This window comes from Hylobates moloch, unplaced genomic scaffold (assembly GCF_009828535.3).
Source record: "Hylobates moloch isolate HMO894 unplaced genomic scaffold, HMol_V3 SCAFFOLD_22, whole genome shotgun sequence".
NCBI classification, from domain to species: Eukaryota; Metazoa; Chordata; class Mammalia; order Primates; family Hylobatidae; genus Hylobates; species Hylobates moloch.
This window is the reverse complement of record NW_026652297.1, coordinates 15,629,641-15,655,648: the sequence shown is the minus strand read 5'-3', so window position 1 is coordinate 15,655,648 and position 26,008 is coordinate 15,629,641. Positions and strand designations below refer to the sequence as shown.

At 48.9% G+C, this 26,008-nt stretch overlaps 1 protein-coding gene across 7 annotated transcripts in view; it reads left to right on the top strand.

Annotated features, from left to right (window-relative positions):
* EPHB1 (EPH receptor B1) overlaps positions 1-26,008 on the top strand; it is a 501,064-nt gene that overhangs the window by 150,055 nt on the left and 325,001 nt on the right. For 6 of the 7 annotated variants that reach the window (XM_032144100.3, XM_058433527.1, XM_058433526.1 and 3 more), the window contains one exon: positions 22,877-22,941. In XM_032144100.3, the coding sequence (XP_031999991.1) occupies positions 22,877-22,941 (65 nt within the window). Of the gene's footprint in view, positions 1-1,246; positions 1,263-22,876; positions 22,942-26,008 lie in introns of those variants that run through there. The other variant, XM_058433524.1, reaches the window with a different exon arrangement.

The window sequence follows — 26,008 nt, the reverse complement described above, 5'->3', positions numbered from 1 at the left end:
TGGAAGGAGCGGGGCTCTGAGAGCCTGCTAAGGTCTCCAGTCTGGGCTCCTGTATTCCAGGCATCCCCTGAAGCTTTAGGGTAGCTCCTACTGGTGCTGGCAAAACAAGGGTGAGTGTATGGAATGAGAGAGGCTGACTCTTCACATCCAACCTCTCTGGCCTCTTCAGCAGTGTGCCCAGGAGAGAAGCCTCAGCTTGCCTCAAGGCCTGGGATGTGCTGACATGCACAGTGAGCACCGGCACCTTTAGCAGCATCATTTGTCATTAAAATGAATTTGCTTGGGATCGCTGCTGCCCTTTCTGAGAATCTCCTTCTCAGAAGGTCCTTGAGGCTGGAAGTTTGGGGTCCTTTCACTGTCCACTCATGTACACTTCCCTTCCACCCAGCCTGGACTGTGTGCGCCTGGACCAGGTTTTATTCTAGGGATGGGAATGATGGGGCCGTGTTAAATGGAGGGACCAAAGGTAAGAATTCTACCAAAGGTAAGAATTAGATAATAGATTAACCAGGCAGAGTTGGAAGGAAAGATTTGTGAAGTTATTAAAAATTGCTTGGTGTTCTAAAGCTGGTTATTATTCCATCGTTGCTAATTCTGGGTCCCAATGAATCCACAGGAGAGGAGTTTCACTGTGACCCCACCACAGCCAGATGTGCCCACGAAGGAAAAAGCCTGAAGGCATTTTGGGCCCTAATTGGTTGTTTCTGTAATGTTTTTCATTGATTGTGCAGCAGCAGTGCAAGCAGCTGCCCAGGGAGCAGAGCAGGCAAGCACCAGGGGCCTTTTCAGGAGGGTGTGTCTACCTGTCATGGGGCTGTCTGCTGCTGGCCTAGGAGATCTCCAAGCCCTTTTGGATCCCCCAGCCCTGGAAAGGAGGCTGGCTCCAGGTGGGAGAAGAGGTAGCACACTTGCCCAATTAGGAGCCTATAGCTCCCAGGCTTTCCTCCTCTGAGTGATCATTTCTTTCTGAGGCTGGATTCTGCCCTCTGATTATCGCAACACATCGCCTGTTTGGTTTTTCTTGGTTTAACTCCCACACTAACTTTGTGCATGAATGAGTACAGTGAAACCAGTTTAATTTGCTGTTAATTCTCTGTTCAAAATATTCTCTTCTGTTTAAGGGACATAGTCGCTTTCATCTCTGAGGCAGCGTGTGAAAGCAGGCAGCTGCTAGGGTGGTGGAGGGGTGCCTGCGAGTGGGAGTCAGCCTGGGCCAGCGCATCTGTGGTCTGTGGTCTGTGGTCTGTGGTGGGGGATGGCAGGTAAGCACCACAGGGGTGGACATTTCTGAGAAGCAACAACCCACAGTTGTTGGGGCTTTATACTTGGTGAGCCAGTGGATAGTTTGATTCTGCATGGGAAAAAGTTCATAGCTGGGAGAAATGCCTCCTCACCAAGGGGCTATGGCTGAGAGATTTTGGCACACACACTGAGTAGCTAGTCTCTTGGAGATCCCAAGAATGGGATGGGGAAGTGAATTCAACAGCTGATCACAGATAGTCAGGGAAGACATCTGACTGTCATTTAGGAAACACAAACTTTAAACATTCCTTCAAAGTGTCTAAATATAGTGTTTATACAATTTGTTCAAGCTTAGTTGGTGAAAGAGATCTGTTTTTGACAAAATGTTCTTGTTTGGGTCTGCTATGCCTAGCTTTTTTACTTCTCTGCTTTAACCAGGGGCCTTTTAGGGGAGCAGGCTTTGCACCAGGTGGCAGAGTGCCCAGTCACAGGACTGCACTTGGAGAGACAAATGATCTCTATGGGAGCTGAAACTGTAAAACAAAAGTAATGGGGCATGATTCCACAGCATTGGTCACCATGAATCAGCCCCTGAGGCCATGTGGGAGTGGTGGTGGCTGTGGATGAGGGTCCTGCTTCACTCCCCAATAGCTGCATCAGTACCCACCTCCAGTGCAGGGGTTTCTTTAGAATACTCTTGTAAGTTGCAGGTAGAGAAGGTTGGATAGACACTGGGGATCAGCCTTCCTCCACTTTCTTCTTTGGAGCTATCCAAAGTGCTGGCTGAGGGGGCCCCAGGAGCCTGTCTCTGAAGCCGACACGTTGTCTCTGTGAGTTTGCACGTGCTGCTGGCCTACCAAACTGATCGTGGAGTCTGCGCACTGCAGCCACTCCCCGCCACACCTTCCACACATTTCTCCTGTCACTTTCCACAATGTTAGGCATTTCTCTTGTCATTCCAGACATTATTGACTGCCCAGCATTGCCAACCAGGGGGCAGGGCAAGCATTCTGCTTTGGGAAGCACATGTGGTTTATCCATCAGCCCAGCACATCTGTAGGGACCACCTGCTAGTAAAAGGTGCAATGGTGTGGAAGACTAAGGAAAAGAGGAAGAGCAAAGGCAGCTGGTGGTGAGGTGGTTTTACAGGGGCCAGTCAGTGTGGCCTGTGGAGTACACCACACTTCTGGCCTCCTCTTTTCCTGTGCTGAGGCCTGGCCAAACCTGGACTGACTCTTGGCTTATGTTTCTTCTTGGTGGTGACCAGGAGCCTTGCTGTGGACACTTCCTCCCAACTGCCCTCTAAGCTGTGAAAGCCAGACAGAGCCTTGCCGTTTCCCCATGATTCCCAGGCAGTCCTTGGCCTGTTTTGATTGAGCATCTTGCTGTTGGCTTCCCTTCTGAAGCCCCCTTTGCCCATCTGCTAGCTTCACTCTTCTGCCACCTGGTTTTGCAGTATTGCGTTTTCTCTTGACTGATCTCCTTTATCTTGCCTCTGATTGGTGGTTTCCATAAGATCAGAGGAGACTCTTCCAAGAGCCCACGGCCCATGGCCCTTCTGAGCGCTCCCATGGTGATGCGATCCCATGGATGCGCCAAGTCTACAGAAACCCAGCTGACAACCACACTAATTATACACATTCCTTTGCAAATTCATTAGCGGCAAATGAGGCCTGAGTTCCCCATGTTTATTCTGTTTCCCTTTATACCCTTTTGGAAGGACTCAAATTCCCTTTTGAATTTTGTTGAAACCATTTAGCCTGAGGGGATAGCATCAGAGATCAGAATTAGGCCAGTCATCTTCTGTAGGTACACTCTATTTAGATGACTTAGTAATATAAATTTTATTTAATTTTATTTTTGTTCGTTGAGTGTCCTCTGGGTTCCAGCTGGTGATTTTCTGGTATTCTAGAGGTCACACAAACTTTTGTGGAAGTTTATAGGTATGCTGATAGCTGTAAGAGTTTTTTCTTTTAATTGTACAATAAAATAATGAGTGAATTGATCAACATGAAAAGACAAGTTTTAAATATCACTGATCAAATTCTTCTAGCATGTTTGTCCAGGCCACAGCCCTTCACTATCGAGTGGTGGGAAAGTTATATATCATGGGCCAAATCCAGCCTATAGTTTCCTTATATGAGGTAATGGCAATGGCAGAATTGAGTAGTTGCAACGGAGACCTTATGGCTCCCAAAGCCTAAAATATGAAGTTTGCCAACCGCCAGAGTAGACCATCATAACACTTATCAGAGCAGCCAGTGGGTCAGTGGTAAACCAAGGCCCTCTCAGAGAATGTGCTCTTGGGTGGGGCTGGAGGACTTTACCTAGACCTGTGCTGCTTTGCACCCCAGATGCTATCACCCCAGAGGTCTAGGGAGTTGAGCCCCCATTCAACTGATGGTGTTGTGTTTAGTTTGTGTAATGAGATCTCAAACAGTAGGGCCAATGCCTGTCTCTTAATGGTCTTCTAAGATAGGATAATGCCTGTGAAAATAGTTTATGAACTCTAATGACTAGACAAGTGCTATTTATAAAAGGCATATATCTGAATCCAACTGTTTAGAAATAATAATAATTAGCATTGATAAGTGATTATTATGGGCCAGGTGCAGTACTAAACACTTCACAAAAAGCACTTCATTTGATCTTCAAATTACTTTGGGAAACAGGTATATTGCACCCATGCTACCGATGAGAAATCTGGGGCTCAGACAGGTTATGTGGGTTACCCAGTGCCACATTGTCATTATCCACACAGCTTAGATTGGAACCTTTGTCTTTTGACTTCAACTCCAGTGCTGTCTTAGTTGCACCATGGCTGGCTAGGTAGGGGTCCACTAAAGGAAGTAGATATGTGTTTTCTTCTGCTGGTAGACAAAGCTTTGCATCATTTTGATAAAGGAAGGGCAGGTGAGCCCAAAGTGCTTGGTGAAACATAAAGAAAACACAGCTCAGTTGTCTCTGGCCATTACCAGATTTAACACTGAGATTTGAATGTTGTGGAATGAAGTTCCATGTCATTTTGCTGAGATGCAAATTTGACCCACGGGCACTAAGGTACCAGCCAGGAGGGATGCAAGTGCTTTGCTGTTTGCCAGTTACCATCATTGCATTACATACATTAGATTAACTCCCATGAAGTGGGGGAAAAGTGACTAACCCCCCTGCCCGCCCCCTCCCCACCAAGAAAGCCAGCCAGCACTGGTGATGGAAATCTTAAAAAAGAAAAAGAGAATAGCCATCTTACAAGAAATAGTAGAACTTGGCTGTATTACTCAATTTAAAAATTCAGTAAAGTCTTGGGCCATGCCCACAGTAGATGTCATTGATTGATTGCATTTTGGAAGTGAGGGATAATTGTCTTTGCCTGTGTTTGCCCTACATGTACTCCCCTGTCCAACCTGCTAGAATGTGGCCTCCCCTCTCCAGGCCTCCAACATGCTCCTGCTCGTAAATCCAGAGTCCTCCTAGTGCAGGGTTAGAGACTAGAAATTTCCAAGCTTCCTCCTTTGAGGTGCTGCACACCACAGCTGGTAGCCAAGCTAGGGTCTCATTTCTGTCTTCTTCCCTCACTGATTCAGTCACTGATGGGCTTGTGCTTTGTGTCCAGCTCTTGCCTGGGAATAGTTCCTGCCCTTAGAAAGCCCACACTGCAATGCAGTAAGCTGTGTATCTTATCTTCCTTTTTGCAAACCCTCTTCTCTCAGACCCCAAACACATGGTGTGGGGCCTTCTGCGTATGCATCTAGAGGCTTCAGTGTGTCAGCATGGAGGTGCTAACATTCCCAACAAACGCGAGGGCTGGGGCCATGCCAAGCCTCTGTGACTCTGCAGCTCTGTGAGTTCTGAGTGATAGAGGGGCTGGCCCTCTCCATAGGCTGTCTTGGGCCCAGGGCCCAGACCTCCAGCCATGCTTCCAGAGGCCCTGTGCCCCCATAGTATCCTACCCGGGCAGCCTGCAGGGAAGGGGATTTGTTCCCTGTGCCTGTCACTCTGCGCTGTGTGGAGGGCAATGGGGCTTTTATGAGTTCCCAAGTGAACCCACTGGCACATTGTCTGGCCCAACTCTCCACAGAGCTCCACCAGCGTGGTGAGGACAGGGGCAGGGCTGGGAAAGGCCTGATATATTCCTGGCCAGAGCTGCAAACACTATTCATCCCAGAAGCACCCTGTTAAGCAACAACAACAGCACAAAGAGGGAGGAGAGAGGAGAGAGTGGGAAACAAGGAGGGAGAAGACATGAGGAGAGAGAAGGAAAGAGAGGTGAGGAGGGGGAGGAGGAGGAAGGTGAGGGCAACAAGGAAGAGCACCTACAGCATGGAAGAGGAGCTTCTTGTCAGAGTCCTTCAGGTCCTGCACATGGATTCTGCAGAGCCACATTTCTCCTGGAGAGACTGTAGGATGCTCAGTGGAATTCATAAGGGAACAGATAGAGAGATGAAGTGAGCCTGATGGTGCCATGGCTCCTCAAGACAGTTGTTGTGGTCCTGGAATCCATCAACAGAGGTAGGATGTGCCCACCAGGAAGGTGACAGCCCACTTTTTCCCTGGGCTGATCAGACCCCTGGAGCATATAGAGCTCAGCAATGGGTGCTGGCCCATCAGAGAACAGTACACACAAGGTGGTGGGGGCTGGAAGAAAAGCTGATGGACCCAAGAGTGTGGTGGCTAGGAAACAGAATGCTCAGGAGGTCCTGGCTTCTCATAATCTGAAGGGCTGCCATAGAGAAAGGGGAGTAGTTGATTCTGTGGGGGGTCTTTCAGGAACACAACAAGGGCCAAGGAAAGGGAATCCCAAGGAGCCAGCCTTCTGAAAATTGGAACCAGCTAACAAGAAAATGTCTCCCTGGGAAAGTAGTAAGTGCCTCATCTTTGGAGGTGAGCAAGCGGAGACTGCGTGACCACCTGGGGAGGGTGCTGTGGCCAAGGCTCAAGCTTGGGGTGGAGGAGCACACCATGCCTCCGAAGCTTTTCAAGCCTTGAGAGGTTCTGAAATGAGAGCCAGGCCCAGACTTAGGGCCCATCTTCTACTGCATTTGGATAGCAGGCAGTGCTATGAATGAGCAGATGAAATCTGGACCCCATCATGTCCAAGCTGAAAGACACAGAACAAACCTCCAGATCCTGAAGCTACTCACCTTGGTCTTTTCTCAGTTCAGAAGGAAGAGAACCGCTGGTGTCATTTTTCCTGAAGTCTGCTCTTTTGGCCTCAGGAAAAGGATGGGGAGTCTTGAGGCCACAGCCCCTCAAGGAAACCTTCACCCCCACCTCCGCAGGGAGAATTCAAAGCCAAGTGGACAAATGACTCTCTCCTTGAGCTTCCAGCATTACAAGAGGAAGAGGTGACTTCCAGATTGCCCCCGACTGCCCAGTGTTAGGAGACCAGGATCAGCACTTCAATTTCCACTCAGGTACAAGCCTCAGACTTCAGTCCAAAAGGGCCTAGAGTGATCAGCCAACCCCAGGAAGATCTAGCAGAGAGAGGTCCAGCCCCACACAGTGTGGTCAGCTGCCTCCTAGTCCATTCCCTCCAACAAACTAATATGTAAGACCTCTCTTCAATCTCAGTTTAGCTGCTAAGGGAATAATTCCAAAAAATGTCTGCAGTGTAGCTAAGAGTGCCATCCTTAGGCCTGGGGCATCTGGGTTGTGATGTGGAAGTTATCTAGTCCCTAAGTCTGCAAGTAGCTTTGTGAGTGTGACTGCTCTGGCCCTGGGAGGTTTGAGGCCCAGGACCCCTCCTTGCCCTCCCTTCCTGCTACAGTGGGTAGACCAAATGCTCACAGCAGAGTAGGAGGGCAGGAAGGACTCTAAGGCCATCATGCCTGTTTGCCCCCCACTGTGGAAAACCAGGACACCTTTAAGGCCAGCATGGGAGCTCTACCTGGACTTTCAAATTCCTCCAAAGACATTTATGCACAGAGGCATTCACTGCAAGAGCTCTGTGAGGCTGGTGAGGAAGACATTTATGGCATTGTGAATATTTGGGATCTCAGGACATGCTGGATGCCAGGAGCCAGTCAATGCTATTGATTGGGAAACACAAATAGAAGTCTTCCCAGAGTACTCTCCAGATATCTTGGTGATAACAGAGGACATAGAAGCATGAGTGACAGGCAGGGCTGCACATGCATTCCCTGACAAGAAGGGGTAGAATGGCAAAAGATTCATTCCTGCAGTTGGGAGCATCTGTGGAGTCAGAGGGGTAGCACTGGAGGGGACTTGGACATCTTCCCATTGACCCCTGGCAACTGCACAGCTAGAAGAGGTCAGAACTATGATCTCACAGCCAAGAGTACTCTCATTAGGCTCCTCTCATGGGTCGGCCCTTGGTGGTCCACTGATTCCAGCACCACCCTCCCCTTGACCTCCTGTGCAGTTGACGGCGGTCATGTGGTACAACAGGACAGAGTGAGAACCGGGACAGAAAAGCTGTTGCAAGCACTTCACAATCAATCCCGTGGAACAGGGAGAGATGGATAAAAAGTGGAGTGATTGAGACATGCACTGAATGGTGAGACTGTGCAGAGTTCAGGAATGGAACAGACTCAGTGGCTTAAGTTATCAGGGAGGCCACCTGGAGGAAAAGGGACCAGGCTTCCACCTTGCATCCTGCAGCCTTTGAACTCCTGGGCCTGAATCATGCAGCAGGAAAGGCTCATTGGCCATCAGTGGATGCAGTGGACAGGGCATCTCTGAATGCAAGGTACTCTGCAAGGTGTGGCAGCCTATGGGTGAGAGTGAAGATCCTGGCACTGTTCTCTCAGAGCCTGCAGGGAAATGGAGCAGGAAACCACATAAAAGGCAGCACAGAATGCAAGCCATGAAGAGTTGGGCTAGGGCTGTTTGTGCAAGGTGGGCTACATCTTCTGGGGAGGAGGAGGGCCAAGGCTAGGCAGTTAGGCAAACTTCCCAGAGGGGCCGAGAGGGATGATGGTGGGGTTTTACAGGGCTAGAGGGATTTGGTGGGGTGGAGTCAGGGTATGATGCGGTCAGCTTCTGTCTGAGGGAAGACTACTGGGTAGGAGTCTGGGGGCTGCAGTAGGCCAGCCTGGCTCTCTGAAGAGGGGTGGCTGAGGTCTTGAACAGGAGAGGTGGCAGTGAAGTAGGCCATGAAGACTGTATGTGAGGGGAGTGGTACCCATGGGGCAGCAGCCACTGCATGGCAACACTAAGAATGGCGAATACTTGGAAGAGGATGGCAGCAGCCGGTGTCAGCCTCCTGGGGAGTAGCTGCATGGTGGCGCAGCCTTTGGAGCCTCAGCAGCACCAGTCTGGTCTGGGATGTGTCCAGGAGAACTTGAGAGCCTTCTGGGCCAGCCCCCACTCTTTCCTTCCCTGACTGGTTGCCCCTTACTGGCACGTCCCCAAGCCCCCCACAGCCATCCCACCCACGGCTCCTGGCTCTCCGGAGCTGCTGCCAGTGCATGCAGGGGCCCTAAGGGCACAGCTCAGTGCCTTTGCCATCTGAGAATAACTGTGCCACAGATCAATCAGGACTGAGGGCCCAGGAGGGCCTGGCAGGGAGAGGCAGACGGCAGCATATTCCTTCTGATTAACGAGCCTGGGCCACCATCCATTGCCGGCCTTCATTAGGGCTGCAGAGACCCATTTTGCATGGGCGTGCAGGCTCTCCTCCCCGCTCTGCTCCAGGGTGATTGATGCCCCCTGGGTGCCTGCATCCCCATGAAGTGAGAGGCCTTTTCTCATCTTGCCCACAAAGAGCAGGAGGCAGCAGGTTTATTATGCACGGTTCTTACCCATGTGCCATTGGTGCAAACTCATTGGTCTGTCAGAGTGGCTGGGGCAAACAGATTTAATCTCCCTTAGAATTCATGGTGCTGGAAGACTGGAAAATGCCAGGCTCCTAAATTTTAATAGGTCTTTGACTCTCACCACAAAAATGCAAATACGTGTAGCACTGAGTAGCAGTGGGCTTCTGGCCAGGCCTGTACCATCAGCATGTTGGGACACTGATTTAAAGGCTGTTTCTGGACCCCGGCATGCCTCTGTGGCTCTCTTTCCTCTCCTGGCCTCTGCCTGTCTCTCTCTCTTTGCTGCTGGATTGGCAGATGGGTATGCTGTGTGTCAGGAAGGAATCTGAGTCAGGAGAAGGTGAGGCTTGGGTAGAAGCCTGCCTACAGGTCTGATTAAATGTCCCTTGAGGCCTGATGGCCTGGGAGTGGGTGGGGCTGCCCAGCACCATGCCTGGGCCAGAGGGCAGCCTCTGAGGCCTGCCCTCTCTGTGCCCACTGACATGGTCTGGCCAGTTTGGCTCCTGCCTACAGATGTTTGATTCTGGAGAGGTCTTGGGGTCCCCACCCATGGTGGTAAGACCCAGTTTTCTTCTTGGCTATCTGGCTGTGGCATATTTGCAGACATAGGAAAGGGCACGTGTGGGCATGAAAGGGTGTCTGGCCATCTTTTAGGATTTGGGGGAATCTGACATTTCCTGATATCAGAATGGAAAAAGGAGCTGAGATAGAAGGAAAATAAGGCAAAGGACTGCGGCTATTTGGGACTTTGGTATCCCAAATGAAAGGCTTTTTGGTTTTCCATTTTCCTTGTTTCCGTGTTTGTCTCACTGGCTCAGGACTTCACCTTATTGGAGAGCAGCATCAGTCCTTGCATCCATAGTTGCCCCCGTCCATCAGTGAACCATATGGAGATGGAAGTTGTGCTAAGAGTGGGGAGGCCAAAGCGAGGGAGGCCCAGAACACCCTCAATGGTGGGGAGCACACAGAGGTGGTGGAGGCTGCAGGGGCGTGGGAGGGGTGAGCGGGGAGCTCAGAGTCCTGGGTGCCAGCCTTTCATGAGAACAGTCTCCTGAGAGCAGGCCCAGCGCTGAGCTTTCATCTAACATCAGGCAAGAATACCATCAAAATCATTTTACTGTAAATAGCAAACCTGCCAGGTCCAACATATCAGGGAGATGAGCAGCATGTTATCTGGGAGGTTGCTGCTGCCCCTGTTCTGAAGCACCATCCCTGACTTTGGGAAAACTCAAAGGGATAATAAAGCTGCTTTCTCACCCACTTCCCAAGTGCTGTGGATGCGAGGAAAGACTATCATCTTAAGTTTTTGATTGCTTCCCAAGAGGAAACACTCTATGGCAGGGGTCCCTAACCCCCAAGCCACCAACCAGTACCAGGGCTGGAGAGCCCACTTCCATCAAGGGGTCGAGGGCAGGGTGCAAGGAGGGCAATGCTGGGAGCACTGTGTTTGGAATGTGGCCCTGTTCATCCAGAGCAGAGTCAGTGGCTAGAGCCCCTTCAACACCAGTCTCTTGTGCTCTGCATGTGCGCCAGGCGTGGAGAGAAAGGCTCTTCAAAAACGCCCAGTGCAGTTCCATATCTCAGTGTATATTGGTGGCGATCAGTAGTGGTGTAACTATTTGGGCTCCTTGGTGACCTACATTGCTTTAGACCCAGTTGGGGCCACACAGGGTGGCCTCTAGCTAGAGAGAAGCCCATCCCAGATGCCCTCATGCATGGTGTATGTGGGGAGGTGGAGGCTGCACTGAGAGCCCACATCTGTGGTTGTGCAGGAGTTGGCTGTGGAGAATGTGACTGGATGGCTAAGTTCGGTTTCTCGATGAACTGAAGCTGAAGGATGGGTTTGGAGCCAGGCTTTCAGGGCCCAATGGAACCAAAGTCCACCCTTCAGAGTGAACAGTAGGATTAGAGACTCAGTGGCCAGCCCAGTCTCAAAGGATGTAGCTAAGACACTTGGGTTTGTGAGAGGTTCTACTCCCCAGATCAGAACCAAACGTGGAAACATAACAATGACTGCTCTTTGCAGACCAACTGCCACTTGTCAGAGGCTGCAATAGGTGCTTGGTAAATAATATTTTACTGACTTCCCACAAATGCCTTGGGAAGTGAACATTATTACCCTCATTTAGTGGATGGCTGAACATGAGCCTTAGATGTCTGAGTAATTTGCTCAAGGTCTCACAACCAGACAGCAATAAAGCTGAAACTCACACCCAAGGCTATCAGATCCAAGTCCAGTGTGTTCAGGACTTGGTCACACTGGCATGTAGCTGCCCTGCCTCCTGGTGTGGGGCACTACAGGACTCTGGGGGAAGGGTTGTTGGAGACATGGGGGCTTCCTTCCATGGGCTACTAATTTAAGCCCTGAGCATCATCAGGGGTCTGGCAGAAACAGCTGGCACAGTAGAAAGAGGTGACTGAGGGGAGATTAATGAAGGTCTGTTTATAAAAGTTGCACAGAGTTAAAGACAGGCAACAAGAATGACAAAGCACTCAGGGACTAGCAGCACCAGGGGGCTTTTACCACCCTTAGGTTTGAAGGACATGGAAAGGGAGCCATCTTCCCAGAACCAGGCAAGGGCTGCAGCTATAGGTGGGGCCACCAGCCTCTCCCTGTCAGCAGGATCTCACTCCCCATGTCCTATAGGCTCCTGCTGGTGAAGGGGCCCAGTGGATGCCCACGACAGGGAAGTGAAGGGTAGAGAGTGGGCCTTGAGGAGCAAATAGAAACCATCACTCACCTGCTAGAATGGATATCTTTGGAGGAAGCACCTGACCTTCCTTGTGCTGTGTCCCCCAAGCTCCCAGCACAGGCCCTAGTATTTGTTGGAGGAAATCCAACAGCCCTATTTCCCAGTGCCCTAACCCTCTTGTAATCGGTTGAATTCTGTCCCTCACAAAAAAGATACGTTGAGGTCCTGACCCTCAGTACCTCACAATGCAGCCTTATTTGGAAACAGGATTAATGCAGATGTAAACAGTTAAGACAAAGTCATATTAGAGTGCGACGGACCCCTCATCCAATATGACTGGCGTCCTTATAAAATAGCCATGCCACATAAAGGCAGAGACAGACAGGGAGAGCAGAATGCGACGAGGTAGGCAGATTGGAGTTGGCAGCTGCAAGCCGAGGAACATCAGAGATCCCAGGCAAACCACCAGAAGCAAGAAGTGGCCAGGAAAGATCCTCCCCGATAGGTTCACAGGAAGTATGGCCCTGATACTGTGTCGGGAATTGGTGGGTTCTTGGTCTCACTGACTTCAAGAATGAAGCCACAGACCCTTGCAGTGAGTGTTATAGTTCTTAAAGGTGGCGTGTCTGGAGTTTGTTCCTCCTGATGTTCGGATGTGTTTGGAGTTTCTTCCTTCTGGTGGGTTCGTGGTCTTGCTGGCTCAGGAGTGAAGCTGCAGACCTTCACATTGAGGGTTACAGCTCTTAAGGTGGTGCGTCTGGAGTTGTTCATTCCTCCCGGTGGGTTCATGATCTCAGTGGCTTCATGAGTGAAGCTGCAGACCTTCACGGTGAGTGTTACAGCTCATAAAGGCATCGTAGACCCAAAGAGTGAGCAGCAACAAGATTTATTGCAAAGAGCGAAAGAACAAAGCTTCCACAGGGTGGAAAGGGATCTCAGTGGGTTGCCACTGCTGGCTGGGGCAGCCTGCTTTTATTCTCTTATCTGGCCCCACCCACATCCTGCTGATTGGTCCACTTTACAGAGAGCCGATTGGTCTGTTTTACAGAGAGATGATTGGTCCGTTTTGACAGGGTGCTGATTGGTGCATTTACAATCCCTGAGCTAGACACAAACGTTCTCCAAGTCCCCACTAGGTTAGCTAGATACAGAGTGCTGATTGGTGTATTTACAAACCCTGAGCTAGACACAGGGTGCTGATTGGTGTGTTTACAAACCTTGAGCTAGATGGGCCGGGCGCGGTGGCTCACGCTTGTAATCCCAGCACTTTGGGAGGCCGAGGCGGGCGGATCACGAGGTCAGGAGATCGAGACCATGGTGAAGCCCCGTCTCTACTAAAAATACAAAAAATTAGCCGGGCATGGTGGCGGGTGCCTGTAGTCCCAGCTACTCGGAGAGGCTGAGGCAGGAGAATGGCGTGAACCCGGGAGGCGGAGCTTGCAGTGAGCCGAGATTGCGCCACTGCACTCCAGCCTGGGGGACAGAGCGAGACTCCGTCTCAAAAAAAAAAAAAAAAAAAAAACAAACAAACCTTGAGCTAGATACAGAGTGCTGACTGGTGTATTTACAATCCCTTAGCTAGACATACGGGTTCTCCAAGTCCCCACTAGACTCAGGAGCCCAGCTGCCTTCACCCAGTGGATCCCACACCAGGGCCACAGGTGGAGCTGCCTGCCAGTCCTGCACTGTGAGCCCACACTCCTCAGCCCTTGGGCAGTTGATGGGACCGGGTGCTGTGGAGCAGGGGGTGGTGCTCGTCGGGAAGGCTCAGGCCATGCAGGAGCCCATGGCAGGGTGGGGTGGGGAGGCTCAGGCATGGCGGGCTGCAGGTCCTGAGCCTTGCCCTGTGCAGAGGCAGCTAAATTGAGTGCAGCGCCAGTGGGCTGGCACTGCTGGGGGACCCGGCACACCCTCTGCAGCTGCTGGCCTGGGTGCTAAGCCCCTTACTGCCCGGGGCCAGCAGGGCCAGCCGGCAGTTCTGAGTGCGGGTCCCACCGAGCCTATGCCCACCTGGAACTGGCACTGGCCAACAAGAGCTGTGCGCAGCCCCAGTTCCCACCCGCGCCTCTCCCTCCACACCTCCCCACAAGCCAAGGAATCCAGCTCCAGCCTCGGCCAGCCCAGAGAAGGGCTCCCACGGTATAGCAGCGGGCTGAAGGGCTCCTCAAGTGTGGCCAGAATGGCTGTTGAGACCGAGGAGGCACCGAGAGAGAGCAAGGGCTGCAAGGGCTGCCAGCACACTGTCACCTCTCAATACCATCTTGATTTGGGATTTTTTAACCTTCTGAACACCTCTGTTGTTTTAAGCCACTGATGTGGTGCTGTTACAGCAGTCCTAAGAGACTAATACAGCTTCTAAAGTAAGTTCCATATTTTATTAGTGAAAAGCACTCACGTAGTACAAGCATACACACTACTTAGCCACTGTAAGACCATGCCGGACCTGAGGATTCCAGAGGCAGAAAGTCCATCGTAGATCTAGAGGTCCCCTATAGTTTCTTGTCATGTTTCTCAGATACCACCCTAAGAACTAAGAGCCAGAAGAAACCCTCTGAACTATAGAGGAGAACGACCATCAAAAGCCATGTACCAAGTGCCAAGCTGGGCTGGGCAGGTAGGGTAGCCCTTCTGAAGCTGATTCCCAGCCTTACACAGCTCCATACATTGAACAGACCTTCCCATGTCCCCATGCTCTGGTCTGCTTCTCTGGAAGTCTACCTTGGAAGAGCCCTGGAGGGAGAGAAATGGCTCTGGGCCTTCCCGCTTTTTCATGGGCTATGCCACGTGTGAACCAAGACCTAATCTAGGGCCTGTCCCAACTCCTTTAGGCACCTTTCTATGCTGTGACCCATCTAAGCTGCGGCTTCTTTCTAGTTACCATAATTAATTGCACCTTGGAACATAAAAGAAACAGAAGGAGGAGGACGTAGTGGGGAGGACCGTGCTGATCTGTATGTCCTTTAAAAGAGCAAATTTCACAGTTTGTTTTATAATTTAAATGCCTGTTCAGACTCATTCAATCAGTCAGTCATTCAGCAGATGGGTTGGGTTGGCACCTTCAGTTTCCTCAGGCTTGTTTCTTCTCTTCCTCACTGGCCATTACCACACATCAACCAGTGGAGACTTATACAATAAGAGCTTCCATTTGCCTAGCATTTTACAGTGGCAAAGACAATAAATAAGTGTAAGTCAAATGAGTGTTCTTAAGAAAACACAGAACATCTTTATGGGCATGTCTCTGTTGACTCAGGGCAGGAAGCAAGAGGGAAAGCCTCTACCTGTGTTGTACATTAGAGTTTTTGGCATTCAGCTTGAGTTGATTTGCTCATCAGTTGTGGAGCTGGGGTTTGAACCCAGATCTTGAGGGTTTATTGAACATTTATATTGTATGAGGGCATCTGACCAAGCTCTGTGGGACAGAAGTCACAGCTCTGGGCTCTGAAGTTACTTCGAATATACTCAGGTATATAAAGTGATAACGAAAACCAACCATTCAAACAGTACGAGTTCTGTAGAGGAAGGAAGACCTCCATGAGTAGGACTAGGTCGAGTCTTTCAGGTGTGTAGAGGGGAGGAGGAAGACAGTCCAGGCAAGAGGAACAGCATGAGCAGAAATGGGGTGCTGGAAGAAGGGCTTCATTTAGGGAACTGAAGATCAATTTGGAAGAGGTGGGCTTAGATCAGAAAGCTCTTAAAGGCCAGGCATTTGTGGAATATCTTGGAGTTAGTGGAGAGACTTTGAAAATCATAAAGTAGAGGAATGAGATGTGATGAAAGAGTCATTTTCTGAAAATTGGTTAAATTTTTATTTCTGAATTTGTGTCGTGTAAAGCAGCATAGTAGTAATTAGGAAGCTCATCTGTAAACCAACATCCCCCACCCAGCAGCTGTTCCATCTTGCTTCCTAGTTTTTGTAGGTAGTTGCTGTTTCACTCAGTTGAAACACTGTCTCCTGAGTTGCATCTGTTGGCTCACACAGTTCTGCTTCCTGCTTTCTCTTTCACTGCTCACATTCTGCTCACTGCTACATTGTCTTCATAACACTCCAGGCGTGTGAATGTGCTATCCTGCACCTCTTCCTTCCCCTATGGATGGGCTAGTTCCAGTTTTTCTCATAGTTTATATAATGATGCAATGAACAGCTTCATGATATAGGGCTTTTTGTTTACTTCTGAAATTATTTTCTTTGGAAAAATTCTTGGGAGTGAAGTTATTAGGTGGTCAGAGGGCCTGAGACGCTATAAGCCTTTCTTTAGTGTGGCCATATTACTCTTTAAAAAGCTGAACTATTTACATTATCAGACAATGAAGTCGCCAGCTGCATAAAGAGCAACTCATATGAGGCCTCCTGGATGAGACACCAGTTACGAGGGGGTTGCTGTGGTCCTCACGTGCAGGAATGAAGCCTTGGAGTCAGATGGGGTGCTGAGAATGAAAAGGAATACACATCTGAAAAAGATGCTGTAAAGGAAGAAAGAACCATTGGAATATGGTTAATGATTGAGTAAAAGACTGAAGTAGAGGAAGGAATCAAAATTAAATGCTGCTGAAGTTTCACAGCTGGGCTCCAGGGAAGTTTGGAAGGGTTTGGTGTGAAGAAGAAGAGAATTGCTGGAGGAAGAAGATTTAGATGGGGGAGACACATGGGAGATGGGTTGTGGAAAGTTTGCTTAGAACATGTTCTCTTTGAACTTCTGTGGCTGTGCTGGGCCCAGGCACTGGTCATGATAGAACACAGGCTGGTGCCTTTAACAGTTTACAGTCAACCAATTCCATTCCAAAATCCAAAGCCAGCAGGCAACATGAGGCCAATTCGGAGGGTAGGGATGAGATTACAGGGAGATCAGCCTGTACAGGCAGTAGGAGGTCTGGACATGGTGTGAAGTTGGGGCTCAAACACCTTTAGTGGTGGGCCCCTGTTGCAAGGGCTGAGGGTCAAGGGCAGTAGACACCCTGAGGAGCCATGTGGACATCATACAGGAGCTCCATGCCAATAGGGCTGGCCTGCCCAGCCAGCAAAGCATGTGTAGACCGGGTCCAGAGGACAGCTCAGAGACCCCAAGGGAAGGCAGACGACCAGGCCACGCACACCCTTGGCACCTAGTGCAGTCTGGATTTGGGACTGGGGAGTATTATTTAATATAGCCCACTCTTGCCAGTATGGACTGTCTTAGGGCAGGTGTGTGTGTGTGTGTGTGTATGCATGCACCTGTGTGTGTGCTCATACACAAATATGTGAAGGGGACGCGGGTGGTCTCTGCGCTTTCAACAGCCAGGGCCTGGGGAAAAGGAGGAAGTTCCAGCTGCCTACCAGTCTCCATACACTTGCCATTTTATTCCATGCTCACATTGTTCCTATGAGTCCATCTCCTACCATTCACTGAGGCTGCCATTGCAGATCTATTTGCATGGTTATTGGAATAATTTCTGTTTTCTGTGTGGCTGCAAGCTCCCTGAGGGCTGGAATGTCTGTCTATTCCCTGTTCATCTCTGCTTGCACAGCACTCCCTTCCCCCTATCTCCATACGAGTTACTAAAAATTCTTTGTTGAATGCATACCTGAACCCCTTTTTACCACCTTGCAGCTCTCTTGCAAGGATCCTCTGCAGAGGTAGAGGGAAGGAGTTGGGGCTGCCATGTGTCCTTTGTGCAGTGGGACCAACTCTGGGCTGCTTGCATTTACATAATAGCAGCTTTGTTCTTGAGCTATTCCATAGTGTGGCTTTCAGGCTTAAAGAGTTCTATGGGCTGTGGAGAATAACACAGGGAAATGACTGCATGGTGGCACTAGCCCTGTCCTGCTTGAAAGGTCTGTGGACTTGCCTTATCAAATACACATAAGGCACTGCTCAGAAAAGGCCTGGAAGCTGCTATTCCATCTGTTAGTATATGTCGTATTTTGTTACCATGATGGAAGGACACTAAATATTTCAACTGAATATCTGATTAATGTCTCTCCAAAAACCATGGAAGAGCTGTAAAAAAAGAGTTTATTTCCTTTTCAACATGATGGGTGTCTAATTTTTCCCAAATGTCAGTATATCCAAAGGTGCCAATCCAGACAGAAACAGAAACTGCCTGCAGGGCCAGACAGTAGCTGCCTCTTCTTCCTCACAGGAGGCTCAGACCTGGACCCACCATCCAGACCCCCCAGGCGGTGGCCCCACTGGTTGGTGGGAATGCCCTGAGGGTCTCCATACTGAAGCCTCTACAGGGAAGTGTTCCCTGGGAATATGGGATCTCTCTGTCAGGTTTTGTTTGTTTGTTTGTTTGTTTGTTTTTGAGATGGGGTCTTGTTATGTTGCTCAGGTTGGTCTCAAACTCTGGGTTCAAGAGATGTCCCACCTCAGTCTCCCCTGAGTAGCTGAGATTACAGGGGCACACCACAGTACCTGGCTCTATGCCAGGTTTCTTATGCATCTCATCCTTCCCAGGTTCCTGCAAGTGAAGCCAACCCTTGCCAGAGATCCCTTCTATCTCCCTTCTTAGCCTCCCTTCTCCTTTTGCTCACTGTTTTTCTCACTCTCCCATCTGCTTGGGATGACTCCTACTTCATTCCCTTCAACTGGTTCTTGCCCCTCCCACTGTTGCTTTTAGGAGTCACTCTCCCATCTCTGTCCCAAGAGGCAGGGGGAGATACTCCATTCTTCCCTCCTCACCACTGCCCACCGCTTTCCAGGAAACCTCAAGCATTTCCCTTTGCCTACACACAGGGCGAATCTCCCTGATGCTCCCTATTGGGACAGGCACACCTGTTCCTCACATACAGAAGAATTTTTCCAGTTCCTTTTTCCAGTCTTTTTCTCATAGGCTCAGCCAGAATAGGGTGCCAGTTATGACTTTGCTTCTTGTCCTTTCCTCAACTAAACCATGAATTTCTCTAGGGCACACATCAATTTATATACATTGTTGTATCCCCAACATGTGTTATTCCCTTGGTCTTTACAACAGTGCAAAGAAGAAAGCAGATGAGATATCATTAGATGTGTAACATAATTAGATTCTTAAAGATACTTTATTGATATCATATAGAATATACCATATCAGATTCTTGTCATAGCTAAAGAGACTAAAGCTTGGAGTGATTTAAGTTATAGTAATAGCAATACCTCATGTTTCACAGTGTTTTATTTCACTCAGCCTCACCTTCTCCCCCCCATAATCCTGCCTACTAGTTAGCACTAGGCCCATCCTGCAGATGAGGGGCACAGATGGAGAGAGAGATGGAGAGAGACAGAGGGAGGGCAGAGGGACGGGGGAGGTTGTATGACACGAGCAAGGTCATATCTCTTCTAGGTAGTGAAGATGGGACTTGGGACCTGGTCTGCCCACACCAGCACTGTCTCCACCATGTGTATGCCCTTCCCGGCGATCTCCCCTTGGGCACTGAGTACATGCTCCCAGAGGGTGGTGAGCATGGGTCCCAGAGTCGTGTCCTCTGCAGGAATCCCCAGATCTGACAGCACCACATGCACTTGCAGCTGGGTTGGTCCCCGTGCCACTGTTTGAGAGCAGAAGCGATGGTAAATATTTAATTGTGCTTCCACCATAACTTTCTGCCAGAACTCTCAATATGTTTTATAAATGCAAATGAGTGCGCTCTTCCTCTCCAGGGAGAAGTAAACCTGCTCAAATCACTTTTATTCAGCCCTCACTAGAGTGTTATGCCATCATCAGGAGCTCTCTGTGCCAGAAAAGAAACTGCCCTTAATCATATCGAGTGGATGGTTTATGGTTTTGTGGTCTTCTGTCTCCACAATGGGCAGATGTAAAGAAATGGATTTCTCTTGCTGCAAATTCTGTCCAACAGAGTGCGTGGAAAACACTATTTAGAAGCAGATTTAATTACAGCTTTAGAGCAGGTGATCATGACTAATATGAAGTCTTGGGCTATATTTATGGGGTTAACAAAACAAATGAGTCCTTGGACGACAAAGAAGTAAGGTTGATTCTTTTGTTTGATTCTGGACTCTGTTTTCCTCACCACCACCCTTTGCCCGCTCCCTGCTCCTCCAACATGATATTGCTGTTGGGGTGGGGGATGCATTATTCTGGGAGCTTTTGTGGCTTCTTGGCTTTATGAGTGAGGATCCCACTCCTGCCCAACCCCAGAGCTTCAGCAGAGCCCCTCAAAAGCCCAAGTTGGCCTTGTGGTCCATGTGCTGAGATTTGAGGCTGTTGGTGTCAGGGTGGGAAACTGTGTGGCTTGAGAGAATGCACTGCACCTTCCTGTACCCCGATTCCCAACTCTGCCACAAGGATTCAGTTGCCCCTGTTTCAGGCCCACCTGGCAGAGACATTTTAATAATCACGGAGATGAGTTTCTACAGAGCCTCATGGAGTGTCTTCTGAGAAGTGTATTATGTAAATTTGGTGTGTCATGATCATTATTAGTGCTGTGAAGTGGAGATGGGGGGAGGGAGGGAGAGCTGCTCTAAGCAGGGACCAGCCTCCCCAGCTGTCAGAAGAATTGGAGATGAAAACAAACTTAAGAAGCCTGCTCCAATGCTTATGTTCCTTGAAATATGCATAGGGCACGACTCAATCTGAACACAAACTCACATGGGTAGGAAAATGCAGCTTTCTTTATTTCCTTTTACTCCTGTTCATTTCCAGTTTGAGCCCCTGTTTCACTGGGGTAGCAGAAGTGCTATCTGGGTTACAGGTAGGCCCATTGTGTTAAGCTGTGGAGGAAGGTGCTCCCTGGCTCTGTTGGCTCCTATCCACACAGGCACCTGCTGAGATACCCTGTACCCCACCTGAACCCTGCTTATATCCCATGCAGGTCACCACTGGGTGCTCCCAGGTCTCCCTCATTAGACCCACTCAGGCCCTTCAGCCCCCCTGAGGTCCCTGAGTGCCATGTTAGTCTGGTGGGGCCATTGGCCACTCCCTCACCTCCCTAGGATGCTGAATATCCAAGCCACTGTGTCCTGGACAGGCTCTCAGCATTTCTCTTGTGGAGTGGGTAGCTCTTTGGGATTGAGTGAGCAATGAGAGCATAGGAAGACGCTTTCTTCCACATAGCTCCCCATTTACCACTTCTGTTTTAATTCCCTTAGTCCTGCTCCTAAGATGGGTTTATCCCCAAACCTTTGGTTTATGACAGGATTCTTCTATTTCATAATGGGCCCAAGATTTTGTGACTCTGCATTCACATCTCATCCTGATGTGGTAAACAAGGAGGAGCTGTTCTCATGGTTATGGGAAGGGGAGGCAGTAGGAAGGACAAGGGGAGAAAAAAACCCGAACAATGCATCATTTATATTGTACCCTTCCATGTTTGTTGAGTAGCTATGCAGCTGGGAGGTGCTGTGTCTGTTCCCTTGATACATATCCTGGGAACGCAGGGGACTAGGACACCATCACCTGCCCATATAGCACCATTGTGTAAATTTTGAAAAGTGTCCCTCTGCAAGAATTGGATATCCACATCAAGAAAGAAGTGCATTGATCCAATACCTTCCACCTTATGCAAAAATTAACTTGAATCATAGACCTAGGTAGGAGAAAAAAATCTTTGTGACCTTGGGTTAGGCAAAGATTTTTCAGACACAGCACTAAACTGTAAAAGAAAACAAAATAATAACTTGGACTTCATCAAAATTAAAAACTTCTGATTTTTGAAAGACACTGTTATGAAAATGAAAACATAAGCCACAGACTGGGAGAAAATATTTGCAAAGCATATATCTGCAAAAGGAGTTGTATTCAGAATATATAAAGACCTCTCAAACTCAATAATAAGAAAATAATCCATTTAGAAAGGAGAAAAAGATTTGAATTGACACTTCAAAGAAGATTTATGGATGACAAGTAAGTATGTGACAAGATGTTTAACACCATTTGCCAGCAAGGAAATGAAAATTAGGACCATAATGATATACCACTACACGCTGATTAAAATGGCTAAAGTTAAAAACAAATGACCATGCCAAGTGTCAATGAAAATATGGAGGAACTGGAACTCCCATAGACTCTCACAATAATAGCCCCAAACTGGAAACAACAGGTGAATGAATAAACAAATGGTGGCACATCACACAAAAGAGTATTACTCAGCAATAAAAAGAAATTAGCTATTGGTATACACAACAACATGAATAAGTCTTAATATAATTATGCTGAGTGAGAGAAGCCAGATTTTTAAAAAATGGCATATACTATATGGTTCCACTTATATGAAATGTGAGAAAATGCCATTTATTCTACAGTGACAGAAAGCAGATGAGTCATTGCCTGGGACAGGGACATGGTGGGTTAGGAGCAGGAGGAAGGAAAGGATTACAAAGGGACTAAATAAACTTTTGGGTATGATGAATATGTTTATTATCTTAATTTATGGTGATGGTTTCACTGGTGTACATATATATCAAAATGTATCAAATCATATGTTTTAAATATGTGCAGTTTATCCCTGATGGCTCCTAGGAGCTCACAGCAGCATCCAGGTGTCTGTCTTTCCTTTCCTGTGGCCAGAGGAAGGATGGTAACTAGCTGGCTGCTGTGGCCACCCTTGCCACTTCATCACCTGCATGGTAGGCTGCTGGGATATGGGATGTGTGTTTGTGTTCTACGTGAAACCTTTGACAAAGCTATGTGAGCCCTTTGGAGTTGATGGGAAGTCACCCAAGGGTGTCAATATAGATGCGTGATGGGGAGGCAGAGGAGAATGTGTGGAGAGGAAGGAGGGCAGACAGATGAGGCCAGAGAAGCTGCACAATGGGGAAGAAGAAGGCAGAAAGAGGCAGCCTAGAAAGGCTTGAGGAAGTAATTAAATTTGGCTACTTGGTCAACATGGCCCTGGCAGAATCTCTGGGGAGAATAATCTGGGAAGAAGCTGGGACTTGGGGGTAAAGTGGTGAGTGCACAGATGACTTCATACTACACAGGAGCCTTGGGGTCACCGGGGAGAGAGCACTGGACTTAGCATCAGATGTGAAGTCTGTATCCAACTTTGCCATAAGCTGCATAATCTTGGCAGGCTTCTTTTGCTATCTGAGCCTTGGGCTTCACAGAGGGGCCTGGGCTTGAAGATGCACAAACCTCCTTGTAATACTGTCATTTACTATCACAAACAACTTCGTGACCTTGAGGGCCACTGTATAGCAATCCTTCTGACTCATCGTTTTTGTTTATTCTTTTTTTCTTTTTAATCTACAGAAACATTAATGGACACCAGAACGGCTACTGCAGAGCTGGGCTGGACAGCCAATCCTGCGTCAGGGGTGAGTATCAAACCATTCGTCTTTCAATCCTGCTGTGAGGTCCTGGACCCATACGATATCTAGGAGAGTAGAGACTGCCCAGAGCATTACTTGTAGGGAATGGAATACAGGTGTGAATGGCTGTGTCCACTGCCCATCCATGTAAAGACAGCACCGGGGGTCTCAGACCTGAGCTGCTGCCTCATGTGCTGATGTAGACCATCTCTTGACACAGTCCTTTATGAAAGCTGACACCTAGACAACTAGGGCCATGGCTGTGTGGGGATGGGGGCATGCAGGCTAGTGGCACTGAGGCATATCAGAGATCTGTGATGGCCAAAGGGCTGCAGCAAAGGCAAAGACATGAGGGAGGAGGTAGAGTTCAGAATGGCTAAGGCTCTCTTTCACCTAGACCTTGCCTTGGAGATACATTCATGATTTATTTGCCTAGTGTTCATGTACCTGGCCAGCTACAAAGATAGATTATCCTTGAGGAGCTCATGGCCTCCTGTGGGAACCAGTGTGTGGCACTGGAGATCAACAGGTAGGTGTGGGCACAGAGTTGGGAATGAGAAACCATGAGGTTAGACAAGAAGCCTTTACAGACAAGGTGCAAGCAAGCTGGGTTTTAGAGCATGAGTAGGAGATTGACAGATGTTGTACTGAGAGCCTGGAAAGATGTTCTAAGTAGGAGGAATGCTGGTTGAAAGGGATGATGAGATTATGAAAACACATAAGAGGGAAGAGTCTGTGTGTATGGAACAGAGCATGGTGTGAATGCTGCTGAGATAGGGCCGGAAGGTAAGTTGGAACCTGGAAGGGTGGCGATGGGCTGTGACTACCATGCTGAGCAGGGAACTTGGATTTTATCCCATAGGAAATGGAGAGATCCTGAGCAGGAGAAAGAAATGGTCACACTTGTTGACAGGATTGTAAAGAACAGTTGAGAGAAAGGCATTTAAGAGGCTCTTTCAGCTATCTTGGGTGTGACAAAAGAATCAAGTTAAAATAGGATATGCAGAGGCTAGTTTGAGAGAAGTTAAGGAGGGCGAATTGGCAATGGATGGACTATGGCAGGAAGGAGAGAAAGAGAGAGGAGGTGAAGATGATGTTCATATCCCTGGCTTGGGCAGTCGGCTAATTTCAGGGGTTAATCATGAAGGGAGAAGGCAAGAGGAGGTGGGAGTGCTCTCTTCATCCCAGCCAGTGGGTGATGTTTGGCTGGGACAGGGTGGCCCTGGGCCTCCTCCTCTGTCCCAGGCCTTCTCTCCGCATCCCATCCCTGTAACCTCTACACCCCATGAAGGATCTCCAGCATAGCACATCATTACCATGCCCTGGTTCTGCTGCAGGGATGGTTCTAATCGGGACATTCGGGTCACAGGGCAGACAGTTATCTCACCTGTGCATTCTCCACTGGTTTCTCACTGTTACTCTATGCCAGCACTTGAAGAATTGCACTGCTCGAGGCATAAGAATCATGCCATGAAACAGGGAAGCAAGGTCCAAAATGAGCTGGCATTCCCTAAAGCAGGGAGCGGGGACAGGGGCAGAGCCAGACCACACTGAACAAGTCCAAGTCATGCCAGAAACACCGTGGGCAACCAGGAAAATCTTCCCACTTTTACTTGGGACTTTATGTAAAGCCGATGAGGCAGCAGTTCTTCCATATCACCTGGATATTAAGAATTTGCCATCTTTTACAAATTATGTTATTGTTTGAAGGCTTGTGTGTTTTTACAAGGCCCCGACATAATTTATGTTCAATTTTTCCCTTGGTTTTTGTACACAACACCTGTTTTCTTTATACTTCTGATATCCTTTCCCAGGGAAGATTCTCCTTGAGGGAAACATTCAAAGTCAAGGCATGCCCTTTAGAGACAGCAGCTGTCTGGGCTCTGCCTGTTTGCCCTCCCCACTTGCTACCAGCATGCTCAGCTGCCTTTCCCCAACACTCATTGTGAGGCAACACACAGCCAGATCATTCTTCTCTTGGTGCCCGGAGTAGCTTCTGAGTCTGTCTAGTTTACAGTGACCAGTGGGAGGGTCAACATGACCTTTGGTCTGGGTAGAAAAGGAGGATCAAGGACTATGCTTCCATCCCAGGCCTGCTTGCCTGTTTCCTCTGTGCTCTTCCAGGACAGTACCCTCCAATTCTGTGAACACACCAGTGACTCCCAAGTTAGTATATCTGGCTCAGACTCACATGTCTAGCTGCCACCTCTTTCACTGGATGCTCATGGGCATATCAGTCTCAACATGGCCCAAGCAGATCTCACCCCCTTTTCCTTTCCCCACCCACACACGTGCATTCTCTGTCCAAATCTTAGCACATTTATAAAGGCCAGAAACCAGAACTGATTCTTGACTTTTCCTTTTATTATCTTCAGATCTCTGCTCGTGTCCATCCTCAGGGATATGCTGTCTGCATCCCAGTCATGTTGGATTCCCCATCACAGGTCTTCTCAGTGCCAGGGAGCTTTACCAATAGCACAATACACAGTCCCAAAGTTTATATCTCTCTGTGTTAGAATTTGATTCATTTCTAGCCCCTCTTCAGCCATATTATAACCTCCAGGGTGGCCAGGACTCTATGCATTTGTTCATCATTGGCAACTTACACCTAGTTCACTACCTGACTCAATGTTTCACTGTTGAAAGTTTCTGACTTGAGCAAGTGGGTGGATGATGGTGCCATCCTTGGAGTCAGAAGACACAGGAGAAGGAGTATGCTTGGGTGGGAAGAGGATGAGTCAATCTGGGACCTGTCAAGCTTGAAGCGTCTCTGAGGCACCCATGGGAAGGTGTGCCATCAGTATTTGACTTGGGGCAATGGAATCAGAAGGCGGCCCCATGTCAGTGAGATGGGAGCCTGGGGCGTGGCTGCAGTTTCCCAGGGGAGTGTCCAAAGAGGAAAGAGGTGAGAGCTTTGGGTGGATAACCTGCACTGAAGTGCCAGAGAGAACCTGACCAGGAGACTGGGAAGGAGTGGGCTGGGAGCAGGAGAAAACGAAGAGGAGGTCCAGTTTTAGAAGCCAGGGGAAGAGTGTGTCAGGGAGGAGGGCACAAAAGTGGCAAATGCTTCTGG